The sequence below is a fragment of the Rhinopithecus bieti genome, unplaced genomic scaffold, assembly GCF_001698545.2.
Source record: "Rhinopithecus bieti isolate Rb0 unplaced genomic scaffold, ASM169854v2 scaffold_10712, whole genome shotgun sequence".
Taxonomy (NCBI): domain Eukaryota; kingdom Metazoa; phylum Chordata; class Mammalia; order Primates; family Cercopithecidae; genus Rhinopithecus; species Rhinopithecus bieti.
This window is the reverse complement of record NW_016806920.1, coordinates 1,688,575-1,704,442: the sequence shown is the minus strand read 5'-3', so window position 1 is coordinate 1,704,442 and position 15,868 is coordinate 1,688,575. Positions and strand designations below refer to the sequence as shown.

Here is a 15,868-nt window from a genome sequence, read left to right as displayed (position 1 = left end):
TTTTTTTTTTTTTTTTTTGGCATACATGCCTATCATGTCCTCCCATGTAAAAGGCCCTAGAGAGTAGTGCTTGCAAGATCAGAGAGCGTAAGGCAGCATACTCGTGTCTGTTCATAAAATCAACTCAAGCTGCAATCACTTCATTTCTTTCTTTTAACTATACCAAGGAGATGGACAGTCTTCATGTGACATAAAGAATGGAGACTTCAAAGACAGGATATTTGGCTATCTTCCAATTAAAACACGACTTAAAATTGTTTAAATTATCTGGACAATTACCCCAAATGTTTTCATCTGAAATGCAGGATAATTGAAAGTGGGTCTACCTGAGACACACATTTCCCAAACCACTGTACTGTGAGGCACAATATAAGTCTTTCTTCTGTCATTCAAGCAGGGAAATTTCCAAATCTTTGGAAATTCCTTTGAAGATAAAAGGATGACATCATTTACCAGTCATACTCTGCACTAGCTTCTCAAATAAACTGTAACTAAATGACAGGAATGAGCTTTTAGAGACCAAAACTGTCAAGAGAATAAGGAAAGCATATTTGGGCAGACTTTTCCTCTCAATTGGGCAGACTTTTCCTCTCAATTTATGTGAAATTGTAAAATACAAATTAAGGTCTAATTAAATCCCTCAAAACATCTATTGATAGAAATAAAGATTGGATAAAATGGGAAAATTTAATGCATAAATTTAGTCAATCACATTCAAAATTTTCTGAACAGAACTGAAGTCTCTCAGCGTACACATACACACAAATCTACACACACACATAGACAAATCTACACACACACACACATACACACAAATCTACACACACACATACACACAAATCTACACACACACACACATACACACACACACATTTTTGCCAGGAAAACAATGATTTCTCTTACAAGCATAAATAAATTACTCCTGACATACAAATTTTTCAAATTCTTCAAAATTTTCATGAATTTGTACAGGTCCTAAGAATCTTTTTATAGACTATTTCTGATGCGAGTGAAATTAGCACTTGTCTATCTCTATGCCCTAGTTTGAGACACACAAAACGTGAATAAACATGAAAACCTAAAAATATCATAAAATATCTGAGTAAATTCTATCAGTATCCATCCAAGTACACAGTATTAAGTTTGTACAAAGAAATATATTGGCTGGGTGCAGTGGCTCACATCTGTAATCCCAGCACTTTGGGAGTTCAAGGACGGCAGATCACGAAGTCAGGAGTTGGAGACCAGCCTGGCCAACACTGTAAAACCCCATCTCTACTAAAAATATAAAAATTCGCTGGGTGTGGTGGCAGGTGCCTGTAATCCCAGCTACTCGGGATGCTGAGGCAGGAGAATCATTTGAACCCGGGAGGTGGAGGGTGCGGTGAATGAGCCGAGATTGCGCCATTGCACTCCAGCCTGGGCAACAGGGCGAGACTCCATCTCAATCCCCCCGCCACCAAAAAAGAAAATAAATATATTGAAACTGTTTTGAGAATATTTAAGGTTACTACAAAAATTATATAATGATAGAATTTGAAGATAATTTTTATTTTAGAAACGAACTCACTAAAGGTCACAAGGTCTCCTCCTAACTCCCAGGTCTGCATACTTACACAATACCCTACTGTTAAAGTGCTGATAACTTAACAGAGAGGCATCACCCAAATAGAGATCTCTAGTTTAATCATAACCTGAAGCAAACTTTCCATCACTATTTCCCAACTTGGAAAACAAGATGATTATGCTTCAATCTAAGATGAGTGATTATTAAGGATAGTGAATAAATGAGTGCTTTTCCCAGAGAGACCTACACTTGGAACTGCATAAATGCTAAATAACAAGGTATTCATAGAAGAAAAGTTAAAAAAGCAAATCAGGCAATCAAAATCCATTGGCTTTCAAACAATATTGAATAATGTACTGTTATGCCATATTGTAAATTAGAATTCCCCAGTATATGGAGTGATGCTTATAAGAAAAATTATAAGCATCAAGAGACAAGTTATGGCTTAAAATTATCATTTGTTTAACTAATCATGTACAAAAGTTAACTTCACAAATAATGCTATTAATGAAGTACTCAGTTGAGCAAAATCAATAATTAAGAATAACATATCAGAATTTTCATAATAAAAAATGACAGTATCATGACAAGCTGGTAATTTATGAGTACACAGAAATGACTACCCAAATGTGAAATACTCCTGTGATTAAGATTTCATTCCCCGCTCTGTAAAAGAAAATTATAAAGAGAGATTTCTATACTGTAAACTACCCTTCCTAAATTATAGCTGTACTATAACTAGATTCCATAAATTTGATGTATTAGGGTGACACATTTGCAATTATATATATATATATATATATATAATATATATATATATATGTATTTTAGACAGACTCACACTCTGTCGCTCAGGCTAGAGTGTAGCTGGCGCGATCTGGGCTCACTGCAGCCGCCGCCTTCCAGGTTCAAGCAATTCTCATGCCTCAGCCTCCCGAGTATTTGGGACTAGAGATGTGCACCACCACACCTGGCTAATTTTGGTATTTTTACTAGAGACTGGGTTTCACTATGTTGGCCAGGCTGGTTTCAAACTCCTGACCTTAGGTGATCCACCCACCTCAGCCTCCCAAAATGCTGGGCTTACAGGCATGAGCCACCACACCTGGCCGGAATTATTGTTTAAAGAAAACTATCTCCATGTAGCACAAGCCTCAAATTCTAAAAACAAGAGAAGAAAAAAGATAAAACATCCAATTCTCTCAAATCTGCCCAAAGCATATTTTGAGACTCAGGAGAGAAAATTGTGCTATTTAAGTTACTATTGGTTTCTCTGAGAGAACTTTATTACAAGGCCTTTATTGTCATCTAAAGGACCATCTGAGCCCTATATCATGAGGAATGGAAACAGCACATGATTTGTTTATGATCTGCATTAATGCTTGCTGGGTAAAATATAAGTTCTTAAACATGACAAAGACATAAAATAATATCAAATTCCCCTCTGTTAAAAAAAACCTATAGCTATTTCAATAATAATAATAATAATAATAATAATAATAATAATGAGGATCTTTGCCANGAACTTTATTACAAGGCCTTTATTGTCATCTAAAGGACCATCTGAGCCCTATATCATGAGGAATGGAAACAGCACATGATTTGTTTATGATCTGCATTAATGCTTGCTGGGTAAAAATATAAGTTCTTAAACATGACAAAGACATAAAATAATATCAAATTCCCCTCTGTTAAAAAAAACCTATAGCTATTTCAATAATAATAATAATAATAATAATAATAATAATAATGAGGATCTTTGCCAGTTTGAAAATCTCAAAATACCAGATTTGAGAATCTGAAAACATCAGAATCCACTCTAAAAACACTCTAAAAGATAGCATCCATTAAATATATGGGTGGACATGACATACATTTTACTACATAAATTTTGAACAATAACAAAAATAATTTTTCTCTAATAAACAAATTTCTTTTAATGGCAACCCCATGCAAAATCTCTACAATTTCACAGGACATTAACATCAACTTGAAAACAACCGTGAAAATTTAGTGCACATTTTGTGAGAAACTAAGATTCAGAGAGCAATATGATTACTCTCACATAGCAAAACTAGGCTTAGAAAACAGTTTTTATTTTATTCCTTCCACAATATTCAACTGCTTTATAATTTTGTCTGAGTAAAACTTTATTACCAAAGGAAGAGAAACACCCGACAACAATAACAAAAAGGGCAGTACACCCATACCGTTGGAGGAAACACCTTTCTGAAAACATACCAAGACGTGTAGTGCTATTTTAAAAATAAACATTTGACAGAAAGTAGAACTTAGTGGTTAAGACTGAGCTTTAGAGGCAAAATGAAGGAATTTGAATTCACATCTGAATTTAGATCAAGTGCTCTAATCGAGGCAATTTACTTTCAGTTTGCCTTAATTTAATGACTAAAGTAACTCTCTCGTTTGTTTACTACTGTGTAGATAAAAAGATAAAATAGAAATAATGGCAGGTAACTAATTTGATAGTTTTTATTAAAAGCCCCATAATGACTAAAATTCACTGATTCTAATTTGTTAATGGCATGGAACTAAAGTATTGAATATAAACTTGTAATAAATTTAAAAAACAAAGGTTAAATTCAGATAAGTGAGTTTACACACATTCAATTGTTAGACACCTTTGGAAAAAAACCTTTGATGTTCACAGAATAGTATCACATAAGTTCGGAATGTGAAAGAATCTTAGAGCTCATGCAGCCAAATTTCTAAATTATAGAGATCAATAATCTGAGGTACCAGAAAGTGAGGTATCCTGTCCCCAGTTACAAAATCATCCAGTAAACCTGGCCCACGTTTCTTAATGCAAAACAAATTTTCTTTCCTTAAATCAATTTCTCATTAACATCAGTTTTTAAGGATAGCATTCATTAAACTATTCTAAATAGTTACCATTATCCATTTCCTGAAAGTTGTCATATAAATTCAAATAATTCATTTCAAAAAACTGGAAGAGAAATATTTCCCAAGGAAAATAGAACAGTCTTTTATAGGGATGCAGTTAGTATAATTCAACAGTACCTTCGGGATATGGAACTTTCAATTAAAACTGAAGAAAGATGAAGTCTTACAAGGGAATATGAAGTCAGATAATGGGAGAATAGAATTTAAGTTCTTTATACAAAGGAACTTAACTAGTAATTTGCTATAAAAGAAAAGGAAAACTAGGTTTTAATGTACCCATGGCAATTTTGTCTTCACCAATTTTCAACTTAAGTATCAAAATGTTTCTTTTCCTCAGATTCTGTAGTCTTTGTAATACACATAATGAGGTGCAAAGAAGAAGGCACACTTTATTCTTAAGCTTTAGCATTATAAAAACTCATCTAAAAGACAGTGGATTTTAAATCTTCTTATCCACATATCCTCATTATACCCCAGTTGATTTTGTATAAGTATCACAAAAGGCCATAGAACATTCATGTTGCTCCTTTTGGAGGAACAGAATTAAGCATTCTCTCCTTTGTACATCCACAGAGCATTGCACACGTTTTTATTGTAAATGAAATCTACTATGCATCATTGTCCTTAGTTATTTTCTCCTTTGATCACTGAAAACTTGGTGAGCAGATATTTTATCTTATTTATTGCTGACTTTCCAGTGTCTACGATAATGCCTGCCAAAAAGTAGGTGTTGAATCACTATTTCATAAATGATGAAAAACAGATAATGAAGATCTCCTTACTAAGGAAAAGTAGCTTTATTTATAAAAGCTTCCACATATAATTATACCAAGAAACAATTGGTATTTTCACAGTAAAGAAATCTCAAATTCTAAGTGTCCACAGGAATTGGATATATAAGATATGAGAATTATTACAATTGTTTGATTTTAACGGCCTAAACTAGGTTTTAATCCCACCCCACCATTTATTTGTTGTGTGATATCAGGCAGATGGGTCTCAATAACCTTACATTAAAAAATGGAGATTAAAGTACGTCACCAACCTATCTCACAAGTTCATTAATATTAAATTAATAATGAATAAGAAAAGGCTTTGAAAACTATAAAGAACTAAGAAGATACAATTATTACTTACTTATTATCCTGCAAATAACCCATACTAAATAGCATATTAGTGAAATATCATATTCATTTCCACAGACAAAAGAAAAAGTCAATATTATGCTAAAGAAAGGATAAATTTCTATATTCTCTATTGTGTTTCCCATACTATTGCTTCCTACAGACCAGGAGAAACAACATTTGAATATGCTCACCACTATAAACACCCTCGCTTTCAACAGCTTTCAGAATAAATCTAATTCAAAATGTGGTTGTTTCTAGCATATGGCCATGTAAATGATGAAATAAGAAAACACTTTCTAATTAAACACAAACATAATTTTTTTTATTATACTTTAAGTTCTAGGGTATATGTGCACAACGTGCAGGTTTGTTACATATGTATACATGTGCCATGTTGGTGTGCTGCCCCCATCAACTCATCATTTACATTAGGTATACCTCCTAATGCTATCCCTCCCCTGTCCCCCCACCCCACGTCAGGCCCCGGTGTGTGATGTTCCCCTTCCTGTGTCCAAGTGTTCTCATTGTTCAATTCCCACCTATGAGTGAGAACATGCAGTGTTTGGTTTTCTGTTCTTGTGATAGTTTGCTGAGAATGATGGTTTCCAGCTGCATCCATGTCCCTACAAAGGACACAAACTCATCCTTTTTTATGGCTGCATAGTATTCCATGGTATATATGTGCCACATTTTCTTAATCGAGTCTGTCATTGATAGACATTTGAGTTGATTCTAAGACACTCACCGGGATAATTTCAAAACAAAAGAGATATTATATTAAGACTCCCCAGAAAGAATGCTTCATCTTTAATATTTCCGAACCTCTAGTTAACTTAAAGAAGAATATAGGTACCTCTCTGCTCTGCTGAAGAAAGCAGACCTAACCAATTAATTGATAGAAGTAATGGTTTCTCCATTCTCAGCTAAGTGATTTATGGAAACATACAGCAATACAACTGGACTTTGTACCTAGGTTTTTCTTTCATTCTGGACATAAAGCGGCAATAGATTTCTATTTTCTATTTTCATTTTATTCGGAGGGGTATATGCTTCCAAATGAGCATGCATATGGAATTGTAACCATCTGTTTACTTCTATTTCCCTTCCAGACTGAAAGTTTACTAAAGGAATCAACCATATCTAAGTCATCTTTTTTCACTCTAGCTATTAACCCAATAATCAGCATGTAGAAAGTGCTCAATAAATGTTGACCAGATAAATTAAAGAATAAAGCACAGATATAATAGATTAACTTTTCTCTTAAAGTCTAACATTCCTTTGTAGTAGCCTGAATTTTAATCTCTGGATTTTAGTAATATATGTAACACAAATATGATGTTAGTATATACTTACACACATTAAAACAGATAATTTACTGAAATTAGAAATTAAGCAGATTGAATTGCTTAATATGTAAAAGGATGCATAAATGATTCTATTAATAAAATTAATTTATTGTTTCATTCGAAACATTTCTTGAACATATACTATATTATAATGATAATGCCCAGAAGATGGGATGCAAAGTCAGGCAGGCCTCATGCTCTCAAGGAGATTAGTGACTAGTAAAAGAAAGGATCAAGGAAATGCTTGACAGAGGCAAGTGCTGGAGCCATGGGACCACTGTGGAGGGGCAGCTAAGTACATCTGGAGGGAGGGGTTATATGAAAGTCTTGTATGAAAGACTTCCCAGAGGGGAGATTCTTGACCTAAGGTTTGAAAAGACAGTAAAAAGTAATTTAAAACAAAGAAAGAACTATTCCAGGCAGAGTAATGCAACCATAGCTCTATCAATAGGAAGAAGGTTCCCTGCAGGAAAATGGCAGATGGTAAGGTAAACAGAGAAAAAGAAGGATCCCCACATATCAAATTTGCAACTTGGTGTTGGAAATGATTATATTTCAAAGACACTGGTATCCATTTAAAAGAAAAATATCTAGGTCTGTGTGTTACTGATTGCATTAGTCCATTCTAATGCTACTAATAGAGATATATCCAAGACTGAGTAATACAAAGAAAAACATGTTTAATGGACTCACAGCTCCACCTGGCTGGGAAGGCCTCACAATCATGGCAGGTGGCAAAAGGCACATCTTACATGGAGGCAGGCAAGAGAGAATGAGACTGAAGCAAAAGGGGTTTCCCCTATAAAAACATCAGATCTCGTGACACTTATTTCACTATCACAAGCATGGGCGAAACTGCCCCCACGATTTAATTATGTCCCACCAGGTCCCTCCCACAACACATGGGAATTATCGGAGCTACAATTCAAGATGAGATTTGGGCAGGGACACAGCCAAACCATATCAGTGATGTAATAATACTGTTTTTTCATTGTTAGTAATGGAAGGTAAGTTATTCTCAGGGAAAAATAAAACAGCCAAATGTTAATCTTCTGAACTTTAGTTAAGAATGATAACATACAGGTATATCTACAGCAAGTTAAACTTAATCTTCTCTGAAGACTGCAAAACTCAAGTCACTTTATGCAAAGGAGACTATGGAGAGAAGTATGAATGAAAATGGGAAACAGCTAATACCACTACATCTAGCTTACTTAACATTTTATAATTTTTGTCTCTAAATCCTGTCTCCTGGGAGCCTGTTGAATCACAGTCTAACTCATTTGGTTATAAGTGAACAGTATTACTTATTTATTGGCTTTTTATTTTGCCTCTCTAACAAGCAAAAAAAATAAAGCCATCAATAGTTAAAAAACTTAAAAGTTATTTTCCTTTTTTCCCTATAACTAAATTTCAAAGCTAATGAAAATATAATGAATAAAATTACAAGGTATAAATAAGTAAATATTTGAAATAACAGAAAACTTCTGGAAACATATTCATTAAAATAATAAATCTTTAGCCTTTTAAAGATTAAATTTCTCAGCCTGCCCAATGTCTGGGCCAAGAATTATCAAGGACAGTCATGAAAATGATAAAGTCACCAAGACATACTGAAGTACTTAAACTCTAAAAATATAATTTATACATGAAATAATTATATTTAGTTAATAGATATTAATTACGATATATTTTTCATTTGTACTAATTATTGTTCTCTTTTTTCCTTTCATATTTCATTTTATTACATTTAGCATCATGCTGCTATTCCTGCGAATACTGAACAAGCATGGGATTTGAATATTATACTTCTAAATAAATGAATTACTCAATCTCCTATGACCATCTATACATACTCCACCTTCAAAAAGTACATCAATATTATATCATTAAGAAAATAGTAACCTTCTCTTCTCCAATATGCATGACATTTTTGGACAATGCAGTTGTGGCACTGGCACTTATTTCAGTGAAGAAAAACTTTGTGGTTCTATGGCATTCATCATTTGACAAATGCAAGTATCTTCCTTATCAATCAGCTCCTATTGAACTTACTAGTACTGCCTGTGGAATCCTTAAGGGCCCATTACATTTCTGAAGAAGAAAGCTAAGATGAAGGACATGCCACTCCAAATTCATGTGCTACTTGGCCTAGCTATCACTACACTAGTACAAGGTGTAGATAAAAAAGTGGATTGTCCACAGTTATGTACGTGTGAAATCAGGCCTTGGTTTACACCCAGATCCATTTATATGGAAGCATCTACAGTGGACTGTAATGATTTAGGTCTTTTAACTTTCCCAGCCAGATTGCCTGCTAACACACAGATTCTGCTCCTGCAGACTAACAATATTGCAAAAATTGAATACTCCACAGACTTTCCAGTAAACCTTACTGGCCTGGATTTATCTCAAAACAATTTATCTTCAGTCACCAATATTAATGTAAAAAAGATGCCTCAGCTCCTTTCTGTGTACCTAGAGGAAAACAAACTTACTGAACTGCCTGAAAAATGTCTGTCAGAACTGAGCAACTTACAAGAACTCTATATTAATCACAACTTGCTTTCTGCAATTTCACCTGGAGCCTTTATTGGCCTACATAATCTTCTTCGACTTCATCTCAATTCAAATAGATTGCAGATGATCAACAGTAAGTGGTTTGATGCTCTTCCAAATCTAGAGATTCTGATGATTGGGGAAAATCCAATTATCAGAATCAAAGACATGAACTTTAAGCCTCTTATCAATCTTCGCAGCCTGGTCATAGCTGGTATAAACCTCACAGAAATACCAGATAATGCCTTGGTTGGACTTGAAAACTTAGAAAGCATCTCCTTTTATGACAACAGGCTTATTAAAGTACCCCATGTTGCTCTTCAAAAGTTGTAAATCTCAAATTTTGGATCTAAATAAAATCCTATTAATAGAATACGAAGGGGTGATTTTAGCAATATGCTACACTTAAAAGAGTTGGGGATAAACAATATGCCTGAGTTGATTTCCATCGATAGTCTTGCTGTGGATAACCTGCCAGATTTAAGAAAAATAGAAGCTACTAACAACCCCAGATTGTCTTACATTCACCCCAATGCATTTTTCAGACTCCCCAAGCTGGAATCACTCATGCTGAACAGCAATGCCCTCAGTGCCCTGTACCATGGTACCATTGAGTCTCTGCCAAACCTCAAGGAAATCAGCATACACAGTAACCCCATCAGGTGTGACTGTGTCATCCGTTGGATTAATATGAACAAAACCAACATTCGATTTATGGAACCAGATTCACTGTTTTGTGTGGACCCACCTGAATTCCAAGGTCAGAATGTTCGGCAAGTGCATTTCAGGGACATGATGGAAATTTGTCTCCCTCTTATAGCTCCTGAGAGCTTTCCTTCTAATCTAAATGTAGAAGCTGGGAGTTATGTTTCCTTACACTGTAGAGCTACTGCAGAACCACAGCCCGAAATCTACTGGATAACACCTTCTGGTCAAAAACTCTTGCCTAATACCCTGACAGAAAATTTCTATGTCCATTCTGAAGGAACACTAGAAATAAATGGCATAACTCCCAAAGAAGGGGGTTTATATACTTGTATAGCAACTAACCTAGTTGGCGCTGACTTGAAGTCTGTTATGATCAAAGTGGATGGATCTTTTCCACAGGATAACAATGGCTCTTTGAATATTAAAATAAGAGATATTCAGGCCAATTCAGTTTTGGTGTCCTGGAAAGCAAGTTCTAAAATTCTTAAATCTAGTGTTAAATGGACAGCCTTTGTCAAGACTGAAAATTCTTATGCTGCGCAAAGTGCTCGAATACCATCTGATGTCAAGGTATATAATCTTACTCATCTGAACCCATCAACTGAGTATAAAATTTGTATTGATATTCCCACCATCTATCAGAAAAACAGAAAAAAATGTGTAAATGTCACCACCAAAGGTTTGGACCCTGATCAAAAACAGTATGAAAAGAGTAATACCACAACACTTATGGCCTGTCTTGGAGGCCTTCTGGGGATTATTGGTGTGATATGTCTTATCAGCTGCCTCTCTCAAGAAATGAACTGTGATGGTGGACATAGCTATGTGAAGAATTACTTACAGAAACCAGCTTTTGCATTAGGTGAGCTTTATCCTCCTCTGATAAATCTCTGGGAAGCAGGAAAAGAAAAAAGTACATCACTGAAAGTAAAAGCAACTGTTATAGGTTTACCAACAAATGTCGTAAAAACCACCAACTAAACCTACTCCAAAAACGAACAAAAAAAAGCTAAAGACTTCAGCTGTGCTAAAAACAAAACAAAACAAACAAACAAACAAAAAACAACGTAAAGAAAGATTACTTTCGAGAGAAAAGTTTAAGCTTCACCAATGCTGCTCCTGACCAGTGGAAAAATGTACAACGTCAGCATTTTAAGTAACTGGCTTCAAGGGGTACTGTGGCAACCAAATAAAATAACTCCATTTTCTAAAACTTTCATGTAACTTTTATGTCTGGACTACAGTTAAAGTGGACAAAAACATTTCTGTATTTTTTTTAAGTATATAAGAGTAGTTGAACTGAGCAATACTTCCTCCTGTGTTGTATTACACATATTAGCCACGAGTTTTTGCAGTGACCAGATAAACTTGACACGTGGTGTAATAAAATGGACAAATTCTGTAGAGTAGACACAGTGAGTATGTGGACCTCTTTTATAAGGAAAAATACATTTTGGATTAAAATCAATTGCTTTTGTCTTGTTTTGTTTCTAAATAAAGAGTAATTTCTGGGAAATATCATCTGATCAGATATCATTTAAATGATGAAGTTTTAAAAGGTGTTTTCTATAATGAAATTTGGAATGCTAAGAGTAAGGCACTTTTCGTGGGTGATGCGACTGCCTACATTTTTATAAAGTCTCAAATATGGATTTCAGAAAGCATTTAATCAATATCAAATGGCAATCATAATTTGCATTTAACCCTTTAACTATTGATAGAAACTCTAGGAAATTATGTATTCACTTAAGGATTTTAACAAGTAGCTTTTGGAGTAGATTAAATTATTAGGTTGAGACAATATAAATTCAGTATCTGAGCAACCTAAAGTCTTATTTTAATTATTAGCAGTAGCTTAGTTTTAGGCTGCTTGTCTTTTTTTTCTTTTTTTTTGAGACGGAGTCTCCCTCTGTTGCTCAGGCAGGAGTACAGTGGCAAAACCTCAACTCACTGCAGCATCCACTTCCCAGGTTCAAGCAATTCTCCTGCCTCAACCTCCCAAGTAGCTGGCATTATAGGCATGCAACTTAATCTCCGGCTAATTTTTGTATTTTTAGTAGAGACAAAGTTTTGCCACACTGGCCAAGCTGGTCTTGAACTCCTGGCCTTATGATCCACCCACCTCAGCGTCCCAAAGTATTGGGATTACAGGCATGACCCACCATGCCTGGTCTAGGCTGCTTACTTTGCAGAAACTATTGCCAAATTTCATTATGACTTATGCTCTAGGTATAATTTTCAAATCTCTCTCTGATTCAAAACAGTTAAGGAGATTCACTGAAATAACAAGCAAATAACTTAATAATTTACTATATTGAAACATGGCAAGGAAACAGCATGTTTCAGTCCAAGACTAAGATTTTAGAATTACACCCTAAAACATATAGGATTAGTAGTAGAAGTTTAACAGGTTCAACTTTCTGAAATTTCTTTTATTTAGCTCACCCCAATATAAAAAATGACATAATTCAGATACTTCCAGAGTTTGCCAAAAATTTAAGAGGAATGATGTTAACTAAAGGAAAAGCTTCTAAAACTATTTTAAAGTAAAAGAAAAAATTAACAATGTAATTTTTTAGTCCAGTCCTCCAAGAATATATTTAAGGCACCTGAAACCCACAGCTTAAAAGATTACAAATCGTTGAATTGAAGTGCCAAGTACATTAGTAGTTATTTAAAAATCTTATATAGGGAATATAAGGATTTCACTTAAAAAAAGAGAATTAAGATTTTGAGGATTTCAATCATTTTACAAACAAACTCCCACAGTCCTGAAAAAACAGAAGTATTTTTGTACAAAGCAAACATTCTGAGACAATACCACAGTTTTTATAGTCAAATTGTTTATCTCTCGAAGTTACAAAGCTTTCATGTTAATTGCTATTGTGTCTGCTCATAAGCAACTTTTAACTCTTCTTACAATGGCTTTCTGCATAATATCAACATCACACTGGCCTATAAACATTTCCAGCACTGTAGTCATATCAATTTATTTCTTAATATTAGACATTTCTTTTGTGATAGCATTGACAGTTTCCAATTAAATCCTAGCTGTTTTTGACAGTGTAGAAGGCAATTGTTATGAACTTCTTAAAACAAAAGACAAATTGAGTTAATTTTAACACAACCAAAACATGAAACTTGCGAATTCAACGTGTTTCCCAAACACAAATTTTACAACCTGATGAATCACTATCACACAGAGGCTGACATTAGAATTTATCAGCCAGACATGCTCATATATCATGAGAGGTTTCAGCACCACAAACAGAGCTTTAGAGAGCTCAGCTATTTGTCAAAAATACAGGAGCTGAAATGCAACCTATTAGGACGCAGGCATAGTGTAGGTCAGCAACAACTTAAGCATGTACCTTGTATGTTTCTTTGAAACCTATGTGCCTGAAGAAGTATCACAAACATATCATAGAACTGAGAATTCATTTTAATCTACATATTTCTTTTAAAATTTGTTATGAAATATGCATTCTCAATAGACATCTAGCAGTGAGCACTAAAATGAAGTATTTTGTTACAACCAAAATATACAGATGCTCAACGCAAATCATGAACTTACTTTTCTGATTAAATTTTAATATAAATTTCCAGTGAGAGAGAAAAGACATCTGCTTCAATGAGAAGGGTGTTTCATACTCTCTGTCACCTCTTAATCCTCACATAAAACTAAGTATTGGTCAAAGTACTCAAAGCATTTAACTGACGATTTTGTGATACGATTTGAATGCTCTTGTTGCAAAACAGAACTTTACCTATAACAAATAAAACTCTAAAGCTTATAGCTGTATGAATGCCACCTAATCTGTTCACCTTGTATGGAGAAAAACACCTTGGCACAAAAATAATTTTTGAAGAATTACATACTTTATAATTTATACTACAAAATAAAATTAAGATTTTCTAACAATAAGCATGCCCAATTGAATACAAAATATATAAAACAGTGCGAGATAAAGTATATAATTGTCAGTAACGCTAAGCAGCAACAGGTTGGCAGACATATGCTAACCATTTCACCAAGAAAGAAATGAAATAGATTTATGGTACATATACTAGTCATTTCATACTTATTTTAGTGCTAAAGTTTTTATTCTAATTAGACAAAAAAATGTTAAGTAAAACTACACACAAGCATAAGTTTAAAATAATTCCTTAGTTTATTCATTTAATTATCTTTTGTTTATATTCAATAAACATTTATTGTATGGCTATTAGTCATGAGAAAAAGAGAAATAGGACACATTCTCTACCATCTAAAACTTATATTCTACTAGATTGTATTCTGGTTTATTTTCTTTATCAATGTTTTCACAAATACATGTTAACTGTGTGATTTGGTAAAGTACCAGTCTTAATCATTCATATTTTCACAAAATGATAATGCTTAGAAAAGCTACAAGGTTTTTTTCTTGGTCTAAAATGCTTATCACAACTTTGATGTAAAAGCTTGCTTCAAGTATAATATTGATCTTATTCACTATATCTGCAGAAAATAGCCTAATACTATCCTTAGACTGGCTAAATTAAGAGGCATATTTAGGCTGGGTGTGGTGGCTCAAGCCTGTAATCCCAACACTTTGGGAGGTTAAGGAGGGCGGATCACAAAGTCAAGAGATCGAGATCATCCAGGCCAACATAGCGAAACTCCGTCTCTACTAAATATACAAAAATTAGCTGGGTGTGGTGGCGCATGCCTGTAGTCCCAGCTACTCGAAAGCCTGAGGCAGGAGAATCGCTTGAACCTGGGAGGCGGAGGTTGCATTGAGCCAAGATCACACCACTGCATGCCACCCTGGCAACAGAGCGAGACTCCGTCTCAAAACAAAACAAAACAAACAAACAAAAAAAGGCATATTTAGTTACCATAAATTATTTCTATGCATAAAACATGGATAACTGTTATGTGACCCCTATTTCAAACTCAAAGAGAAAATGAGAAGTGAATTTCAAAAAGGTTTATCTAGCACCGACAAAATGTCTATATATCTTTACAAGGAGGAGAACCAACTTAATTAACTATCCACATTAACTCTTACAAGATCTTCCAATAACTATAAAGGATAATCTTAAAATTTTAGAGATTAACGTTTTAGATGAAAAATCCAAAATGTGTCAGAAACTAATAAAGCAAACAATAAAAACAACTAAAATGTTTAAAAGTATACATGTATTAAGGAGTGAAAAAAATCTCAATAACATATCTCACCGCCATCAAAAATATGAGGAAATAATTCTAATTATATATGTCGCCATTCATAGTATCTTGGGCTTCATCACAATGCTGATTTTCTAGGAAATAGGGAGTAATGAATAGTAACTAAATTGTGACTATATTTTCTTTTATCCAATCTTTTTCCTCAGATTTCCCAAGACATTATAGCAAATAAGTAAAATGTTTGTGAAGAATATGGTTGTCACCATTATATTTACTCTATTATATATTATATATATTATATATTACTACCGTTATATATTACTATATTTAAGGATCCCAAAAGGATATTTTGCAATCAATTAAACAGAAAAGACTACAATGATCTTCTTTTTCAAATGCTAATATTTTCACTACAGCTTCGCTTCTATATCATTTTACTCTAACAAATGCACAGATAACTAGGTCGTTG

At 34.0% G+C, this 15,868-nt stretch overlaps 2 protein-coding genes across 10 annotated transcripts in view; one reads left to right on the top strand and one right to left on the bottom strand.

Moving 5' to 3' along the window:
* The window catches only part of LRRN3 (leucine rich repeat neuronal 3), a 35,864-nt gene extending 24,119 nt beyond the window's left edge, over nucleotides 1-11,745 (top strand). The window contains exon 2 of the mRNA XM_017878667.1: nucleotides 8,717-11,745. Coding sequence (XP_017734156.1) covers nucleotides 9,918-11,210 — 1,293 coding nt within the window. The 5' untranslated portion in view covers nucleotides 8,717-9,917 and the 3' untranslated portion in view covers nucleotides 11,211-11,745. The remainder of the gene's footprint in view (nucleotides 1-8,716) is intronic.
* The window catches only part of IMMP2L (inner mitochondrial membrane peptidase subunit 2), a 929,145-nt gene that overhangs the window by 463,888 nt on the left and 449,389 nt on the right, over nucleotides 1-15,868 (bottom strand). The window lies entirely within an intron of this gene.